This window comes from Mytilus trossulus, chromosome 3 (genome assembly GCF_036588685.1).
Source record: "Mytilus trossulus isolate FHL-02 chromosome 3, PNRI_Mtr1.1.1.hap1, whole genome shotgun sequence".
Lineage (NCBI taxonomy): Eukaryota > Metazoa > Mollusca > Bivalvia > Mytilida > Mytilidae > Mytilus > Mytilus trossulus.
This window is the reverse complement of record NC_086375.1, coordinates 38,387,933-38,408,748: the sequence shown is the minus strand read 5'-3', so window position 1 is coordinate 38,408,748 and position 20,816 is coordinate 38,387,933. Positions and strand designations below refer to the sequence as shown.

The 20,816-nt window shown below is 30.9% G+C and overlaps 1 protein-coding gene across 2 annotated transcripts in view; it reads right to left on the bottom strand.

Annotated features, from left to right (window-relative positions):
- Positions 1-20,816, bottom strand: part of LOC134711424 (uncharacterized) — a 42,595-nt gene that overhangs the window by 4,081 nt on the left and 17,698 nt on the right. The window contains exons 4-8 of one of the 2 annotated variants that reach the window (XM_063571991.1): positions 17,635-18,779; positions 9,170-9,411; positions 8,314-8,506; positions 6,545-6,598; positions 904-4,857 (exon numbers count right to left, since the gene is read on the bottom strand). In XM_063571991.1, coding sequence (XP_063428061.1) covers positions 904-4,857; positions 6,545-6,598; positions 8,314-8,506; positions 9,170-9,411; positions 17,635-18,552 — 5,361 coding nt within the window. In that variant the 5' untranslated portion in view covers positions 18,553-18,779. The remainder of the gene's footprint in view (positions 1-903; positions 4,858-6,544; positions 6,599-8,313; positions 8,507-9,169; positions 9,412-17,634; positions 18,780-20,816) is intronic. The other variant, XM_063571992.1, reaches the window with a different exon arrangement.

Below are 20,816 nucleotides of genomic sequence, written 5' to 3'. Positions count from 1 at the left end.
TACATGCCCTGAATCAGAAAATTTCTGAATATAGCAGAACACTGAAATGTAGTTCACATACAGTTTAGCATTATAATTACAAATCTGTTAAGGTTTTCTTTCTTTCTACACCAAAAATATATTTCTTTCTTTTTTTCTCTTAAAAAGGGTCATTATCAGTTAAAGTTATTTGGCCAGCATACAAAATTTTCATATTGACAAACAAACAAAAAGGTCATGTGTCTTTCCATTCAGATTAAAAAAAAGAGTTAATTTTAGTTTTAGCAAATAATGTTTTGTAAACAGGTACTTTTTTAGAGCCAAGTGAACCTGTAAATAAAAAAAATTGAGGAAGTCATCTACACAAGATCCTAAGCATGCCAACTTTCCCACAAGATTTTCCCTATCTTTGTCATTGGGTTGCTGTCTCATTAATGTACACAACACATTTTTTATTCATATGTCAGTCCAATCCAACTTTAAGTTGGGATAATTTAGGGATACAAATGTTTATGGACAGACAGACAGACATGCTTTAATATTTAATTATTAATGTGTATTGAAGGCTGATAACCCTTTCCTCCATAATGACGCTTTTTGTCGCCCCCCCCACCCCACCCCCCCCCCCACCCCCCCCCCACCCCCCCTTTACTCCATAGTGACATCTTTTGACGCCTGTATAGTACCTCAGTTGAAACACTTTGACAAAAAAAATGTCTGCATCAGACTTAAAAAAAATTGTATCCAATATGAAAAGGATATTCATGAGAATGTCTGACTTGAATTTCATTGATGAAATATTCGTTTTCACATACATAAATACTTTAAACCTGATGACTTTTTTAATGAAAAATCCTATGCGAATCAAGTATGTTAAAAATCCATGGAGAAAAGGGATAAAAGAGAATTCCATAAATCACATACCTGTGTACCAATGTTTCCAAGTTGTCCACCCTGCTGAAGTTTAGTCTTCAGTGTTGTAAAATTCTCCAAGTTAGCAGGAAGAAGGTCATGGAAGGAAACAAGATTTAGTTGTGTTGTCATTTTCCGACAATTAATCACATGTTTTTCATTCATTCCATCTAACAATGGAACATCAATATCCAAGTCAACATTCTCGTTGTATTCATTCATACAGGGCATATCTGACATGGGTTGATATACCCGCTCATAATTCAACGGAGAATCAAAATCAGGATCATTCAACTGAACTTGTCCATTTTGTTTTTCTGCAGGTTTATTAGAATAGACCCTGTCTATATATAACTCAGCATCGACAACCACTGAGGGCTGATGTTGTTTAGGTATCCCTGAAGAGGGGATAGAGTTCACAGCACTATTTTGAACACTAGCTGTTTCTGAATCTTCCGATGTATGTGGCTGATTCAACATGGCCTCTTCTCCTGACTGATTGTGAAATGAGTCATCAAAAAATGATTTATGATTGGGTGACCTATTGCTTGAACTTGGACTTCTAGATTCTTCTGGAATTTCTCTAATAATATCGTCCAATTTCCACTTGTTAATTTTTTTCCTCTTCGGTTGGTCTTTCCGTGATTTTCGATGTTGTTTATGAGGAGGACTAAGTGTATTTGGATTGGTTGTTTTGAAGAAACCATTTGATTCTAAATCATTGAAAAGCTTTTGATCATCTGTAACATTGCCAGAGTCTTCTGTTTCATTCAACATGACCTCTGGTTGACCTTTATTTGTTAACTTTGGTGAATCAGAAGTTATGGTAGATACTCTCAATGGAACACCCTTCTTTGTAAGTTCTCTGTACCTTTTAGCAGCAACATTTGGACTAGCATATACATTTGGGCCTCTCAATTCTTTAGAACCTAATGAACCTGCAGTTTTTGGACGGGAACTATGAGATGGAGTTTTGGGTCTTGAATCTGACATTTTAACTCTGCCTGTTTTTGATGACAGACCTTTATCATTCTCATCTTCCAAGTCCTTAATATCTTCTGGTGAAGCACATGTCACTTCTATGATACGTGACATGCTAGACATAGGTCGTAAATCATCTTCATAATTACTAGGCATAATATCATTTTCAGGGAGAATTTCTTCATCAATATCATTTTGATCAGGAAAAATATGATTGTTTTCAAATCCAGTAAGGACAAATGCAGTTTCTGAAAAGTTCATTTTTCCTGAATCAACAGAAACAAATGGTAATTCATCAACCTGGAGTCCTACTTGACTCTTTTCATGATGAACTGGTAAACGACTTTGAATTGTCTTTCCTTTATGATTACGATAATAATCAGAAGAAAGTTCACTACTTTCACTGTCAAAACCACTATCACTGATCCTAGCTTTACTTCGCATTTGCATTTGCAATTTCTTTCTCATTTGGGTTTCCTTGAAGGGCAAATCAAGGTCAGTTGTATGTCCATCAGTGTCAATGTCAGCTTGTGATGACAATGAAGTTAATTCACCACTTGTTAAAGAAACGTTGGCTTTTCTTACACGTACACTCGAGTCAATGCTACTACCACTATCATTGCTACTAAAACTTGAATAACGCGGTACTCCAGATTTTAATTTCTCATATTGATTTGATGTCTGCTCTTTTGTGTCCTCCATATTTACAACAGTATGATTCTGATCAGTGCTGCCATTTTCTTTGTTTTCACTATGTTCACCATTTGATTGTGTTTTTAATTTTTTAACATTTGCATATTTGACCTGTAGATTTGCCTTTTCCCTTCTGTCGGAGAGTGGAATTACAGGCACATTTCCACCCCTATTAGTCAATTTCTTTTGTAAGGTTGCTCGCGCTTTCTTTTTCTGAGATTCACTTCTCATTAACCTTGATTCATTTTGTTCGTCTGTTCTTGCATTTCCAGCCTTTTCTGCTGATTTTGACCGTTTTTTCTTTGACTGTTTTGGTTTGATTATATCTTTTGGCTTTTCTTCTGGTTTTTCAGAATCCTCCTTGATAAATACTGGTTTAATTTTCTGAAATGGTTTATTTTCATTTGTATTGTCTACCTGGGGTTCAATTATATGGCCCAAACTTTTTAACTCTTTACGTGCCAAGTCTAAGTCATGTCTGAAATTTTCATTATCACTGTCAGAAACTTCAACTGCCTCAGTTATTTCTTGTAAACCAGAAGTAGTTCGATGTAATATTTGTGTTCCTGAGAATGTTCGGTGAACAGATTTTGGAAGCATATTTGACCCTGAAGATGAACGATAAAATGGACGAGGAGCCATTTTCTTTACAAATTTACCTTGAAGCTCATCATAATAATCAACAAGCTCAAACCTCTGAGTGCCTGGTCCGTCACTTTTCCAGTACTCTTGCCTTAACATGCTTAGATTTTTGTCTCTTATAACTAAATGTTCTTTATTTTGAGAATTTTTCTTTCTTTGCAAAGTAACTGATTCTGCCATTCCAGGAAGACAGTCTATAATTTCATCCAAATGATTATTGTTTTCTTCAATCATTTCCACAGGAAGTGGTAAATTTGACCATAACGATGCCCTTGAATCCTGAGATAGTGTGTTTCTAAGCCCATGTGACCTTGGGTATTCCATATCACTAAGGATACTCCATTGATCACTATGATTTGACATTGTCCGATGCATCATATTTTCACTGTTGGCAGACATTCTACGAGGCATCATATTTTCACTGTTGCCAGACATTGTTCGATGCATCATATTTTCACTGTTGCCTGACAGTGTTCGATGCATCATATTTTCACTATTGCCAGACATTGTTTGATGCATCATATTTTCACTGTTGCCTGACATTGTTCTATGCATCATTTGTTCACTATTTCCTGTTGTACTTCTATATTGAGATTGCTCATTTTGTGCTTGCATATACTGATATAACCTTTTATCCTCTTTAGACATATTCTGATATATTGTTGGATCAATTGACCCTGAAGACATTCTTTGAAGGTCACCATGAGCTGCCTGTTGAAGACTATGATTACTTTGGTTTGATAAACTTTTATGTAAAGCATGATCATTTTCATATTGCATTGAATTTTTAGAATCACCTCTTTTTTTCTTATGAAGTTTTTGGCGGACAGTCTGAATGTCTTCCTCAGACACTTCATCATTTGAATCATAATGTTCAGATTTAGTCTTTGGTTTAAATGCTGATACAGCAGTTTCTGATCCAGTTATTGTTTTTAATTTAGAAATCACCCACTTTTTACTGTCAACTTTCTTCAATTTTGTTTTACCCTGAGGTTTGCTATGACTAAATGCATCAGCATTTTTCTGTTTGGAAGGTGTATTTGATTTTCTTTGTTTTTCATTTTCAGACACAATTGGTGAATCAGCAAGATTCAGATCATATGGATCTGGTGCACGGTTCTTTTTATGTTTTCGTGAAAATGGTGATTTACTTCTTGATCTTTTAGGCTTGGGTTCAGGACTCGGTTCCCGGCTTCCAAACAACGTTACAGCTGGGGAATGTCTAGACCTTGATAAGTCAGGTGACATTGTCCTTGACCTCTGACTTCTACATGATTGTGCTGACAGAGGTCGACTTCCAGGTGACATACTCCTAGTTCTTTTATAATCTTCGATCACCTCTCCTGGAGAACGTACCCCATGAGGTTTATGCCTATAGAATTCATCCTCAAAATCTGAGTCATCGTAAAATGTTTGCGGATAGTTATGTACATTTTTTTCGTTAATATATTGATCCCATTCATATTGGTATGTGGCAAATTTTTTCTCACACATATTTGATATAATTTCCAAGGCGATTAAAGCAAAAGACCGAATGTCTGGAAGGAAGAAATTCCTTTTGTCTCTGATACTGTGGCTACTAGTTTGTTGCATGGCTCCAAATATCTGTGTGTCCTCAAAGTCTCCTATGGCTGCTCTCATTACCATACTCTGAAAAATATAAAACATCTCGTCAACAAATTCAGAAAAGTGATTTCATATTATGTACATGTAAATATGGAACTAAACCATAAGAAACAATAGCCTTACAACCAAATTCAAACATTTGTTTTTGGGTGGGTTTTTTGGTAACTTGTTTTTTCTATTTTAATTTGAACTTTATTTTCAAACATTTGCTAGTAAACAAAAATCATTTTCTCAGGTGATATAGCTATGTTCACATAACATTATCGTAGATTCACCTGATGTTTACCTCTAGTTTTGGTTTTATAACTTCTCTGATATTTTTTTCTCAGTACATTTCAATAGAATTTCTAACTTGCAATATAATGATAAACTCATGTATGGATTCAGTTGTAAACTATGGTTCATGTATATCTTGCATCACTTCAGTGTATTTTAAAATGTTAGAAAGTAGAAATGTCTTCAAAAAAAGTTATCTAATGTGTAATTGATAGCATAGAATCCAAATAATTCTAACAAGTAATAATTATTTTTATGGATGCATAACAGTCATAAAAAGAAGAATACTAGATTTAGTTGAATAAAGTTAATAAAATTGAGAAAGGAAATGGGGAATGTGTCAAAGCGACAACAATCCGGCCATAGAGCAGACAACAGCCGAAGGCCACCAATGGGTCTTCAATGTAGCGAGAATTACCGCACCCGTAGGTGTCCTTCAGCTAGTCCCTAAAAAATATGTATACTAGTACATTGATAATAAACGTCATACTAAACTCCGAATAATACACAAGAAACTCAAACTCAATAAAAGCACTATCCCTATATTACATATTACATTGATACAAGAAAATAAAAAAAATGATATATACTGCATACTATGAAAAAGCATTTTATAAAAATGCTGAAGTACATAATGTTAATGGCCATTTTTTTCTTAAATAAAGGCAATCTATTCTAAGCCTCTCTATAATTGTTATAAAAAATAAATGCTATCATGACATATACATTGTATAATGCTGCTATGTTTACAGCTAGAGCCATTTCTCTGTTTTCCTTATTATTATTTTTTGGAGTGCTATCTTTGGATGATTTTTCTGTGTTTCAAACTAACAATTTTAATATCAGCAATGAAAAAGTGTATTAGGGAGTAAATTACTCAGAGTAATACTCCAAATAAATTTTGTCACTTGTAAAATTAGTGAAATGGTGAATAAATCATAGTCATCAGTCTTAAATAAGTAAAGAAATAATCAAATTTAGTATTGAAATTAATTCGTTATTGGTAATTGCCTGGTAAAAACCATAGAAAACACCCTTCAAGAGACTGCATGTTCATACATGTATATTGAAACCTTAATATGCATATTTTCAAGTAAAAAAAATGCATCCAAGATAACAAGCTTTAATGGAAACTTTAAAAAACACCCACCTCCAATAAAGAGAATATCATAATACACCTTTAACCAATATAGTGAGGGATTATATTTCAAAAGTAGATCTTAAAGAATAGAGTGTCAATGTCTTTAACTGAGGTATATAATAATGGAATTTTTAATAATAAGAAAGTTTTTGGAATTTAAAAAACTTATAAAATTGAATGTACCAATTCATCCCTATTTCATAAGTAATATAATCATATGATGCATATATGTAATAAATAAGCATATTAGGAGACACTATATAATTGGTATATGTCTATAGGTGCATCAAGTACCTGTAGCACACGATTTGTCACCTGGCCATACATATACACTGGTACCTGCCCTGACTTTAAAATGTAACAAAAACAGATTAAGTCAGACATTTCCTACATCCAAAAACACAATTTATCTCACCTTTTCATCATTTTTTTTTATAAATCTTCAGAATATTTTATTAACCTGTATTTTATGTACAAATTATAAATTAAGTTGTTTATCAAATACTGGTATTAATAAAAAAAAAAATCTTACAACTGAATACTATGAGAAACCTCAAAATTATTTACAGCTGACAATTTGTATGTTTATCAAGGAAGAAATGAAGGGGGCATTAGAAAAAGTTGAAGTTAGCATTGTATCAAAAAAATAAACAAGGGGAAATAACTCAGAAAACCAAAGAAATAGACAAACATGCAACTTCATGTTATAGAATCAAGCTGATAGACATTATGATGTTAGATTGCCAAAGATAATTATTGAGTTATTTAAATGGATCAAATAACAAGACATTAAATTGTCAAATCATTCTGATACACACAAAGTTCTAGACATATTTAACACACACATGCATATCAAGTTATAAAATAAATCACCATAAACAATATAAGTGCATTATTAAACCGGATTCAAATTTCAATAAAATGGTTATTTTCAAACTTAATTGCAATCATTAAATTCAATATAATCTGCAAATAAATTGTTAATTTCTTCAGAAATTATTTACATGCTATAAGATATAATTTGTCAATCGTGTTTTACAATAGATAGATACCTCTTCGGAACCCTAATTCAAAAATAAATTACATCTAATACTTTAAAGCTCATGTTTCTGTATTATTGTGAGAAGGCAAGTATCAATTTTTGCTACTTTAAATCTTTATTAAATAAAAGAATAGGTTATATCAAATTTTATTGCAAATCAATCGTCTACACTTTAGTCAACTAATAAACTTCGCAGCAAGAGACCAAGAAGACTGAAAGATTGTATTAAATGTTAGCTTTTATCACCTTGTTGTTAATTTCAAATATTACATACTTTCTTTATTTCACTTTTAACAAGTAACTAATAAATTTTGAAAATTATGTACCTTTAACTTTTATTATTAGCACTTAAATTTCTTCAGAAATAGAGTAAAACTTGAAGATCAAGGCTTCTATACTTTCCTAATTAACTTTTAAACACTTTACTTAATATTTTCCCCAACCCAACATTAGTTCAACTAGCTACTGTATGTGTATTACTGCTTAAAATCTAGCAACAAATGTAAAGAGAACAGTGCTAAAAAAATATTGCATATATTCTCCTCAGGCCTTCAAGGCCGCATAAAACTTTGCTCAGTGCTCGGAGCACAAAAATCATACTCGAAACATGAAATCCAGCAATTTGATTGGTTGATTTTCGAGTCTGAGTACAAAAATCATGCTCGAAAGTTTTATGACCGTGAAGCCTGGTCATCATTTAGAAAGATTATTCAATTTGTTTATATTCTTTTTTTCCAAATCTAGTACATTAGATCTGATTTCAAGTTATATCTTATGAAAGACTAATGCATTGATAAATTGCCATTCATATCAAGCTCCTATGCAGAATTGCATACAGACAGAATGTGAAAGCTTTCAACAGATATGACGAAAGAATATTATCCATTGAAAAAATTGTTCATTTTGGTGTACTTTGTTAAAAAAAATATTACAAAACATATCTAAAATTAATAATTATTTACAGATAAACAAGATGATATATATAGTAAAGCCTACATAATTTAATGGTATAATATCTTACTGGAAGTGATCCTTTGAGGTATATACTTGATGAATTCAGATTGTTGTGAAGTATATTCTGATCATGAAGGTAATACAGTCCCTCAGCCACATCATGGATGATCATTCTCTGACAAGATTCTGGGAGTGGTGATTCAAGTCGTCTAATCAACTCTTGCAGTGTTCCGCTGTTTGTTAATTCAAGACAGATGATTCTGAAATCATAAATTCAGGGGATAAAATTTGTTAGCAAAAATAACCATACCTCTTATATAAAATTCTCTGTTTATGAAACTTTTTCTGTGTGGTCTTTCAATAATATTTTCTGTATCTGAAAGGTCCTTCAAGCTGTTAAAGCACTATCTGACATAAAATGCATTTGCATGATGTGATGTTCAGTAGTTTGTTGATGTGGTTCATAAGTGCATGTTTCTCGTTTCTTGGGTTTTTTTTATATATATTTAAGACTGTTGATTTTCCCATTTGAATGGTTTTACACTAGAAATTTTGAGCCCTTTATAGTTTGCTGTTCAGTGTGAGCCAAGGCTCCATTTTGAAGACCTTAATTTGACCTATAATGGTTTAATTTTATAAATTGTGACTTGGATGGAGAGTTGTCTCATTGGCAATCATACCACATCTTTTTTATCTAAGTATATTTCCAGGATTCTTGTAGCCTTGAGTTTTATCATATGTACATTTCTCTTTTTAAGAATTCCTTTCTACAGGTGTCATGAACTAGTGTCTTCAAATCTTCTTATTTCATTATAGAAAAAGGTTTATCTAAACTTATTTTTATTTTAAGTTAAGTTCATCTTACAAGAAAAAATGTCTTTCTAGATTTTCTGAGTTTCAATTTTCAAATGTACATATCATACCTTGAATCACTTGTGACAATCTCTCCAGTGATCAGCGTCATAGTCTCATAGTATGGGTTTGAACTACTGGTCCAAAGACATTGTAACAAACTAGCATGCTGTATTTTACGTAACATGCCCAGAACTACTATCTCCTGGGCCCAGGACTTCACATGTTTTGGTCCATACACCTTCATCAGACCTTGTCTGGTGTGATGTTTTCCAACATTCCATGTTGCTCTCAATCTTAGTTTTCCTGGAGCCTATAATTAAATAAAGATTATATTGCCATTACAATACATGTCTAATTAACATTTTTAATATAAAAAGATTTGTTTCAATGGAGTTTGCTGACAACATCTTTTTCTTGTGTCTATGAGTATTTCTTTAATTATATCATGTGTGTTGGTATTAGCCTGGGTCCTCGATCATAAAAGCGTTACTCAGTAGTCAGACTACAAAATTTGTGCTCAAAACACAAATCTATAAAAAAGAAGATGTGGTATGATTGCCAATGAGACAACTATCCACAAAAGACCAAAATGACACAAACATTAACAACTATAGGTAACTTGTGTGTGTGTGTATGTGTGCTTTCTATTACACTTTTAAACACAGATTATTTACATTTCATCTAATCCATTCAGTAGTCAATTAAAAAGATGTGAGTTTTAAATCATATTCAGGGGCGGATCCAGCCTTTCTAAATAGGGAGGGTTCCCAACACAGGACAAAGGGGGGTTCCAACTAATGTCCCAATTCAAATGCATTGATCATCCAAAAAAGGGGGGTTCTAACCCCCTGAACCCTCCCCATAATTCCGCCACTGATATTACATATTGATGGTCATCTGCATACAATTTACATTTAGCTGTTCTAGAAGATGGCATCAAATATAAAAGAGACAATGTTTTGAATGTTTGCTGATTGTGGATTATAGTCATACCTTACTTGAACTTTTTTCAAACTTATTTTGTGGTTTTCAGTGATGTTCATACTTGTTTCTCAAAAATAGTTTAAAGCTTGCCAGTAACCAAACTGTTTTTATATTTGTTACTGCATATATGCTTTATAATGTTATTTTCTCAGTCTATCACATGTCATAAGTTTAATCTTCACAATTGTTTTTATCACATTTTTCAGTTTCTATTTAATATTTGTTATCAATTTGTTGAAGACTACCAATATAAGTGTGTGTTATGACAGTTTAAAGTTATTTAAATTTGTCATCAAATAATTCTATCTTATATCACTACAGCAATATAGTCAACATTAAAATTTCCTCTGAATTCAAATGGAATGTTTTATACATCTGTTACATAACAATTATTTGTAAGGCAATTGTGTAATTTTATGTTTATAAAGCATTTTAATGTTCAGCATGTTAAATCATTAATACCCACTGCGTTAGAAACCAGACTTGTGGAATTCAGAGTATGCATTTTTAAAATAAATAAAATAGACCATATTATTAGAAATGCTGCTTGGGGAAGATTGGGATGAATAGTAAAAAGCATTTGTTTAGATTTGTCTATCCAAATTAAAATCAATATGGCATTGTGAGTCCCCTATTTCATCCAACTAATTTTTTGGATTTTCCAAAAGTAAAATAAAATTGAGAATAGAAATGGGGAATATGTCAAAAACACAACAAAATGACCAAAGAGCAGAAAACAGTCCAAGGCCACAAATGGGTCTTCCACACAGGAAGAAAATCCCACACAGGGGAATATAATACTTCACAATAAATCTAAAGGGGCTTTAATGAAACAAGTTACAGCCGATTAAGAAAATCCATAAAAAAAATTTACACAGACACAATCAACCCATATTATGAGTAGGACTAAAGAACTGATAGTAAAACAGGACTGATTATCATCATTATATACATATAAGAACTCTGTTCTCTGAGTATGATTTTTATTGTACATGTGTATCCAAATACACATGGTCGCTTTCTAGATGTTTTCAGTATACCTATTTACAAATATGAACACATTGACCTACTGCACTAAGCCAAAGAACAAATAACTTTTCTACCAGATCCTTTCTAAAAGTGACTTTAAAAACAGTCAAAAATAAGTAATACATGAAGTTAAGAATCTTATTTTTAAATATAATATTGTAGTCAAGAAATATTTATTTAAAAGATTTAACATGAAGGCTTCCTTAAATATTTAACTAATGACACCTGAATAAAGTTGAATCTGAAGTAAGCTTAATGTTTTGTAGGGAAACATATACATATCCTCGGCTGAAATCTTGTTGTTCAGGTACGCCTTTCAAATACAAAAAGTACTAAAATTCGTAAATTTTTGGTCGTCAATTTGAATATTGAATCAATATAAATCTGAAAATTATTGATGTTGATATAATTGACGACAATAATATCAGATATTGATGTGAAAGTTTTAAGTTAAAAGTCTTTACAAACAATTTAAACTGATGTGAGAATTTGACAAAATGCCAATGTAAAAGATTTTAAAAATTTCAATATTGAACTGTATAATATAAAGCACAAAAGATGTTTCACCTATAAAAATTTCTTTTCCCAACGGGACATATATGTATTGCAAAATCAAATGGATGAAAATTTGTTTAAAAAAACAAACCAAATCAAATAAACTTTTAGACCTTTTTTTGCCCTTGGTAGGTGTAATACATGTACCACCAAATCATAGTACGCCATTTCCGGTTGCATACAAAAAATAGTTGAAAAAAATATTTCTTTGAATTTGACAGTCATGACAGTTGTAGGAAATTAATGGGAAAATATTGTATTTCCTTCAGTGACTGACTAACTTCAAACTTTGGTATTGGAAATAGTCCCACGTAAAAAAACCTTTCAGAAATAGACAGATGAGCATAAGACATGTAATGTCAATATCTTACTGTTTTTTTAGGGTAGGCAGGTGTGAAAATCAATATTTTCTGATCATTCTTGACAATATTTGATAATACTGGCAGTTTGATTATTAACAAGCAATGACAAGAGGACTCCTTCATAAAAATCAAATGTTCGCAAGTTCATTTGCCTATCACTTCAAATCTTTGCAAACAGATTTCTCAACACCTCTTATTTCAGCCTAGTGATATTTATTGATAAAAAAATCAGATCATGTAAAAAAAACAAAAAAAAACATTCAAATTTGTTTTCTATGTTCATATACAGAAATCTAAACTCTGAAAGAGTGCTACAATTTAACCCTAAAATGGGAGATAACTCCATAAAAAAAACTTATTCATCATCATTTACAAAAGTCAACAAAAGTGCTCATTGATTCATTCCACATATTTATTATCCATTTTATTGCACTTATAATACATGTAGTATATTTCGGGTGGCAATGATTTTGAGAATTTTCAATTTTTTAACACTGATCTATTTTGATTTAAAACTTGTACTTCAAACATTGTTTATCATGGCTTAACTTACACTTTTCATTTTATTTTTTGAATGCAGTGTATTGTAACAAAAAATTGGGGTTAACAAATAAATTAGTACAATAAAGACATTAAGATTTTCTGCATCCTTCATATAAAATTAATATTTAGAATATATTGTCATATAATTGTTCTATTCTCTGCATGTGACAAAAAAGTCCATGCTTTTCTTACTTGTCACTCTGAATTCACCGTTTAAGTCAACAACAAACGCAATAATTCAAAGCTGAAATTGTGGCTATTATATAATAATCAATGCCTACATCATCATAAATCAAGATCGAGTCGTACTTAATGAGTTATGAGTTATATGAGTGATCTGATATTTGTTTAATTATTCAATAACACCTTCATATAGAAAATAGAAAAAAATACATCTATTATGTTGTAATAAAAATTTATAACTTTTGTTCGTGGATATTAGATAATTAAGTTGATAAAAATCTCAATATTTCATACAGATCAATATTGACAATGCTAGAGAATAGGAGAATGATATGTATAACAAAACGTTGAGTTTGAATTAAATATTGGGCTCATATACTTGTCAATTTCGGATACAGTTTTCCCATGCTTACTAACCTAAATTAAAGACCACCAAAAAGTTCAATGTGAAAACATATATATCAGTTTCTTAATGTTAGGGAATGCTTGAAATTTGCTTGTTTTTGCATTGCCTTGCTCTTCACAACAAGAACATAAAAATTATAATTCTTTCTTTTATGAAGTTTGAAACTTTCTTCTAAGGAGTTGTAAGGGGTCTCATTGGGGGGTTCCGATCCCGGATCCTGCTTACTGTTTTGTCAGATTGCCGTATCCTGCCTACACTATGTGCGTAAACAATTCTCTTTTTTTAGTCATTTCCCGGGTCCTGCAAGACCTCATTTCATATTTTCACGGCACAATAATTTGACTTTCACGTGTCACGCTTACAAAAAATAGGCAATCCCACGTCACGCTTAGACCCCAATGAGACCCACTTGTAACTACATGTATAATCTTTAGCCCATTGCCTTGTAGTCAGCATAAGTGGGATATAATAACTGAAATATTTTGGAGAGTCTTAGTGCTTGTTAAGTCAGAATCCCTGCCAATAGGCAAAATATTCCAAAAAGTTTTGTTATTTGGGGAATTTGGCAGTGATAGCAGATTTTTGATAGTTTTCGAAGGATTTGTTCTAAGCTGTTTTTCAAAAGTGGCTAATTCAGAGTTTGAAATTTAATAGACACCAGACTGTACAAAAATTGGTGGATGTCTTCAGTGGTTTGTTGTATCATTGATGTATCCCCTGTTTCTTATTTGTCAAGCCTGCAACATCTATGTCATGAAAGTGAGACAGCAATCCTAGATTCATTAATGTCGGCAGTGTCAAAGTTTAGGGTTAAAGCTTTTTAGACATTAAAAATACCGTCAATCCTTTATGGATATTTCAAAAATTTGGACTGTAGCTTTTTACATTCTTTGAAGATTTGGAATTTTATTCACAGGAGAACAAATCAGATTTTTATCCAGAACAAAAATTACAATAATTGTGTTTTATTTTTCTGTAATGTATAAAATTTAGTCTTTCAGTCATCAATAACTTTGTCCAACCTTAATGGAATTTTATTACATTTGGAATCCTTTACAATTTTTTCTCATAGTAGAAATATAATTCCAACAAGGAAATGTCAATACTGAAGCCAGCTTTTCTCTGTGGATTATTAACTCCCAGGTGTACAAAATTTCAGCAAGGATAAAGCAAATAGTAACCTTAAAAAGGTATAAGTTTCAGATAATTCAAATGCAACATTTTTGTAAAATCAATTTAATTCCGGTTGCACAATATAATGACTTTAAGGGCATACAATACAGTTTTGATCCTGTTTTTACAAGTTCGTGAAAATTTGCATATAGGCTATTTTTTACCTGATTAAATCAAATATGTAATAAAAAATATACCTTCATGTGCTACTTTTTGAGTAAAATGAATTCGAAATTTTGTATATTTGCTCAAAATTTAGATTTGTGGCCATAATTTCTTTTTCGAGAGAAAGACATAACTTTTTTGTTATAAAAGATAAACACAAATTGTTTTCTGTTAAATAATCGGTAATTTCTGTATTTTATAAGTACCCTAAACAATTATGCATTTTTTATTCAGAAATAACTCATATTTATCAAATGTTCATGAATTGAGGAAAATACGCCATTTTTTGGCTGCATGTTTATCAAAATAAAAAAAAATCCTCTATTTACAGTTTTATAAAATTTGGGTCAGATAATCTCCCTGCAAAATGAAACAAATTGCTGTTTTGAAAAATAGGGGTCCATGAACTTGTTTTTAAATGAAATCAGTTTAAATGATAAAAATCAGTCGAAAAATGCATCTTTTCCCGATATGTCACAGTTTGACGTCGCGAAAATAACATGTACCGATTATCAGGTTATCTGCATGTTGATATCGTAAAATATCAGCTGCGAGACATAATATGAAGCTTTTTGTCGAGTGAGCGTAGCGAACGAGATCAAAAAGCCTTCATATTATATCAAGCAGCTGATATTTTACAATATCAATATGCAGATAAGCTGATAATTGATTTATCGGGCTACATTTGTGTGTTTCGGAAGTGTTTTCTTTGTTTCACCAGCACTCAAAAGATGACTTGATAAGTTCGGGTCAAAGTTATTAACGTCGGTTCAAACATTATGACGTCGCTAATAAGTCCGAGTCAAAGTTATTAAGGCCGGGTCAACGTATTTGACGTCACAAAGACATGATACGGAATAATATTAAGAGCTGAACAGAGTGATATAGACAGTGGGACGACCGATAAATTACGTTAGCAACGTCATAACCTCCCCTGTAACTGTATCGTATGCCCTTAATTTGCAGTTTGCAGTTAAAACACTATCCTGGGATGTCTTTACATTCTTGATGTAATTTCCAGCTATGAAAAAATGCTTTCAGAAATAGGTAAATAAAAGAACTGTATCACTATATGTAGGCTTTTTTTGTAGCAAGCCTCTTTTAACCTAGCTCTAAATAAAATCTGCAGCAATCAACTTGATAACTGATGTAGGCAAATGTTAAAAATACTACACAGGCTTCTTATTCTGCCTGGTTATCTTCCCTTTCTTCTTAACATTGAAAGCAAATATCAAAATTAGATTAAAATTTGATAAATTCTAGACATTTTATGTCGACCACATTTGAATCATATTTAGTTAACGGTAAAATAAAGAGATCCTAAAACCTCATTAGATATAAACCTAATACAAAAGTAATGGTGAAAGTAACACTCCATTTCTAGGAGAAATTAAAAAGCATTAGAATGGGGGTAAATCTCCAATTGCTCGTAAGAAATAAAATATGCTTTTAAAATATTGAATGTAAGTAGGAGTACAGATCAAAATTTTAGTTTAACCTTTCATGTCACAAATATGGAAAACTTTTCATGTAAAAACCTTGTAGATTTTCTTAAAGATAAATCCCAATGCTTGATCACGTTAGTACCTATTTATTAGTCAAGATTGAATAGACGATAAGTCATTAAGGTAACTAGTTACCTATATTTATACTTATATAAAGGAAAGTAAATATGAAGTGAAACATCGTATCTACCTCCGAATGACTTCTTTATGTTTTCTAATAAAATTTATTCAAACAGATCAATCCATTTCATTATGTGTGAAAAACTTCTCCTTTTGAACTTGGCTTTATTACATGAAGACTAATATTTGACCATTTTATTAATATGAAATTTGTTTAAGTTCCTCAGATAAAAGAGCCATATAAAATGTCTGAAGTGTTTTTCTTGCAACATTGAAATTTTAATACATATTTTAATTTTCTGTAATGAAAATTAACAAAAATATTTGTACTCCTTGTGAAAACAGTAATCTATGTTCAATTATGTTTTGATGAAAGTTATATATAATATAATTGAGTTATATTGTTAAACCAAAATTTTCTTAATAAAAGGTTAACATCTTGTAACTCTTAGAAAATGAAGCAGTAAACAAGAAAAAATTATTATTGAAATTTAAAAATTTATAACTGAATTTACCAGTATTCCCTATTTATGAAATAAAATGTTAACATAGATATATGTCTAACTTGTGTAATTTTATAACAAACTTTAAAAAAAAAAAATTAACAGCAGGCAAGAAAATAATGAATGCAAAAATTTTCTCGTTTATTTATCAGAATTCAATAAAACCATCAATATTTTCTGTCATTAGTATACATTTGTTATAAACAAATATCCCTATCGAGGAAAAGATTTTTATTAATTCAAATATGGTACAGACTTTTTATTGTATTTGAATATGATCATTTCTTCAATACAATTTCAGTTTAATGAGTTAAATTTACTATTTCATAAGCATTTGCTTAGATAAAATGTACTAGACACTGTTAGTACATTAGATGCCTATCTAATCAAAAGATTAAAAAAATATGTACTATGAATAAGAATGGCACTTATATATATCTGAACTATTACCAAGGAATATGTCATCTCTATCAGATTATCTTGGATTTGTATCTTTTTCAAAGCATGTTTTGTCCTCAAAATGGAACACACAGAAGATATAGTAAAATAGCTATGTGATCATTTTATTAATTGTAGCCACTTTACTCAGAATACCTCCCCCTTCTTTTTTAGCCCAATCAATAGAAACTTTGATTGTGACAACATATGACTTTTTCAAGTTTCATTTGACAAAGTCAAAACTAAAGTCTTCATTTTTTTTATAGATTTGGTTAGTATGTATGAGTTGAGCACTTAAAAAAATACTTTTGTACCACTTTTTTCCCGGGTCATATATTCTTTTATTGATTGTACATTGCAAGCATAAATGTTTTATTTCAAACCAGAATTTTTTTTTCTTCCCCATTTGTTTCAAAACTTCATGTAAAGGACTTTGAGTGGCAAATAACTTAATATTTAGTTTAATGCCTTTTCATGTTGTATTTTTCATACACTGAAAGTTTTCCATGTGTATTTTAATACGTACATACATGATTTTTTATAATATAATTGTCATGTTTTACTAACCTCAAGTCTGACAAGTTCAAGTTGTTTAAGTTTCCGATGAGTTTCTTCTATTGTCTGTGACGAAGTACAACAACATATACTCCACATACTGTTTCCAATGTTTGTCAGAACTCCATGAATTATCGTAGCTATGTCCAATAATATCAATGCTGCCGCACTTGCACTCAATGACTTGCTTGTATTCTTATAATTGATTACCGTTAAGACTAATAAAGTAATAATCCAAACAAATATTTCAATAATTAAAATTTTCTGAATTTGTCTTCCTTGGCTAACGAGCTGTGCTTGCCAAACGTTAGGTGAAGCTGAGTGAATTCTGTTACTAAATCCTTTCCACAATTTGACGGCACTAATAATACAACAAATAAGTGCGAAAAGAATTACAATCCAACAAATACACACCAATAAAAGTCCGTAAGAAAAAGCTTTTTCTCCTTTTTGTTCGATATTTAAACAAGATATTGCATTCACCGAGGTAAAATTAAAAAACGACACTGGAGTGAGTGGTAATAATGACAAAATAATTGATACGATTTTCTGTGGTATAAATATAACCAGAAAGACATTGCGATGAAATGATGATAAGTTAGACGACTTTCCTGGATTGTATATACCTAATAAAATAACTCCCGCAATTAAATACCCGCTAACACAATCGAACAATCCAAACTGTAAGAAAAATGATATTGATTTACAAATAATTTCTATATTTGTTATTTTATAAATTAAATGTAAAACTAATCCTACACCCAAAAAAATATGAGCGGCATCCAAAGATACTAATGAATACTTCCACAACTTTGGTAATAAAAAGGACCGAACCAATTTGTAAAAGAGTGAAGTCAGGTTAACTAGCAGTCCAATGACTGCCAAGGTAAACACGGGTATTTCTATAGTCCAATTGATAGTTTCAGCCATGGTATGGCACCCCTATTTTGTATAATGGGATGATCTTTCTTTTCATGTCAACTATATCATATCATTAATGTCAACTTTTATATTTCTATTAATTCTACTACTGATTTATTTCGCCTTGGTACGACCAACGTTGGTACTTTAAATATCATTTGTGTTAATATTGATAGAACTGTTTACTCAATTTTTCTTGTTCAATAGCTTGGTCCCATTAGTACTGCAATTTATACCTGAAAATAATCAAAGACGTAAAATTAAACATACAATACCGCTTCTTAAAGTAGAACTTAAGAAAATTAATTTGTGTACTTATGTATACTTGCTCTGATTTAAGTGATAGGTATAGATACTCAGTATCAATTAACTTAAATATAATTAGAATCTTGTTTAAATGTAAATATTTTACATATGGGAAGTCGATTTTGCTTTTTTGTTTGTTTTGTTACCACAAATATTAAGTAACTACGGAACTAGTGTTTTTAAATGAAAAATCTTATTTCCCCTTTCAACTGTTGGAGAAAAAAATATTTCCTTAGTTAGAAGCCTGTTATTCATAGGTTGTTGCTGGTTGCTGTCTGTCTTATATATTTGCTGTCTGTCTTATATATTTGCTGTCTGTTGTTTTTAGTATAAATTAGACTACATGTATTTTTTTTCTTTTGAATTTTCACATTTTGTCATTCTTTTATAGAAATTATTGGCTATGCTTTTTACTAATTGCTGATATTAAGCTGTACACTGTGCCCTATTGTTTTGTTCATATTTTGTTCTTTGATCTCTGCTGGATAATTTTCTCATTGGCAATTCTAACACATCTTCTAATTCTTATATTCATCTTCATAATTTGTACAGCAGATAATTATAGATTGTCGTTGATCATCTCAAGAAGATTCATTTTCTCGCTTGAGTCTTAATGGTGAAAGTGAAATAAAAGGAAATTATCAGTCAGCAAGATCAAAGGAAAATTTCGTTAAAATAGCGATAATGTGCTTTATGACACACCCAGTAGATGTCATCCCTTTTAATAAGTCATATTTCTGGGGTTTTTTTTACCAGAAAGAATCATAATTGGCCCCCTTAACTAGAAGTTGTTGAGTTTTTGGTTTTGTTTATGTGCATCTTTTAGGGTATAGTAAGTTTAAGTAACATTTCAATTATTTTTATTATTTCTGATGTCCCATTCTTCTCTCTTTCAACAGTTTGAAAAAGGGGGGTGTGTGATCGTCCATGGAACAAAAATATTGTGAAATACAAAATGCTAGGAAATATATCAAATACAGAAATGTTCTATTTGCTGTTCTTCACAGTTGCTAGACTGTTTTCAACAGTAAACTTAAGTGTTCATATTTTACAAGATTTGAAGACTACCATAAATTCTACTCATGTTTGTTTTTACAGTCAATACAGGTACTAATTTTTCTGTGCGAATATTTGTTTTGCTTATGCTCTTGTAATTTCAATACGTCACTTGATTTTTCAACATTTTTATATTATGCCGACCCTAGTATTGTCCTTTTCTGACTCTACTATATATTTATAAGACATGTATGACAAAGATTAACATTTTATCTATTTGATTTTTGTAAGATTTAATCCATTCTGATATTTGTAAAATAATATGGAAAGGTTCCAAAAATTATATACTATGTTAAAACTTGAATTCAAACTGTATAATAAATATGCATAACCATACAATCATACAAAAACTCTTTAGAAGTGTCCCCAATATAAGTTTCCCTTTATTGGACATATATAAATCAACTTTGTACAATAAAACAGCTATAACTGATTTCTTTCAATATTTAACATCAGCTTGTATCAGGCTTTAAAATAGTTGTTAAAATTTCAAATGGTAAAATATAAGCCTGATGTGATATGGTGACTTGCAAGTTTTGAACTTAGTATCGGTAAATTTTTGGTTTCAATTTCGTTGAATAAATAATTGGAAGAAAGTTCATAACATAACCAACACTATAATATCCAAATTGCCTAACATTGACAAAACAAAAAAATTGTAAGGTTTCCACAGAACCCAGTGTACAAATCAAGGACAGTATAAGAAAGGTATTAAAATTCTAAAATTTTAACCACTGAGTGAATGCAATGTTTCCTGGAAAAATAATTTGTTCATTTATAAGTAAAATACGGGAAAAAAACTAATTTTATTTTTGCAAAATTAACTTCTGGATACTATCTTATGATCATGAACAAGCTTCTGCCAAGTTTGATAGAAATCCAGGATAGTTTTAACTCAACTTTAAGAAATT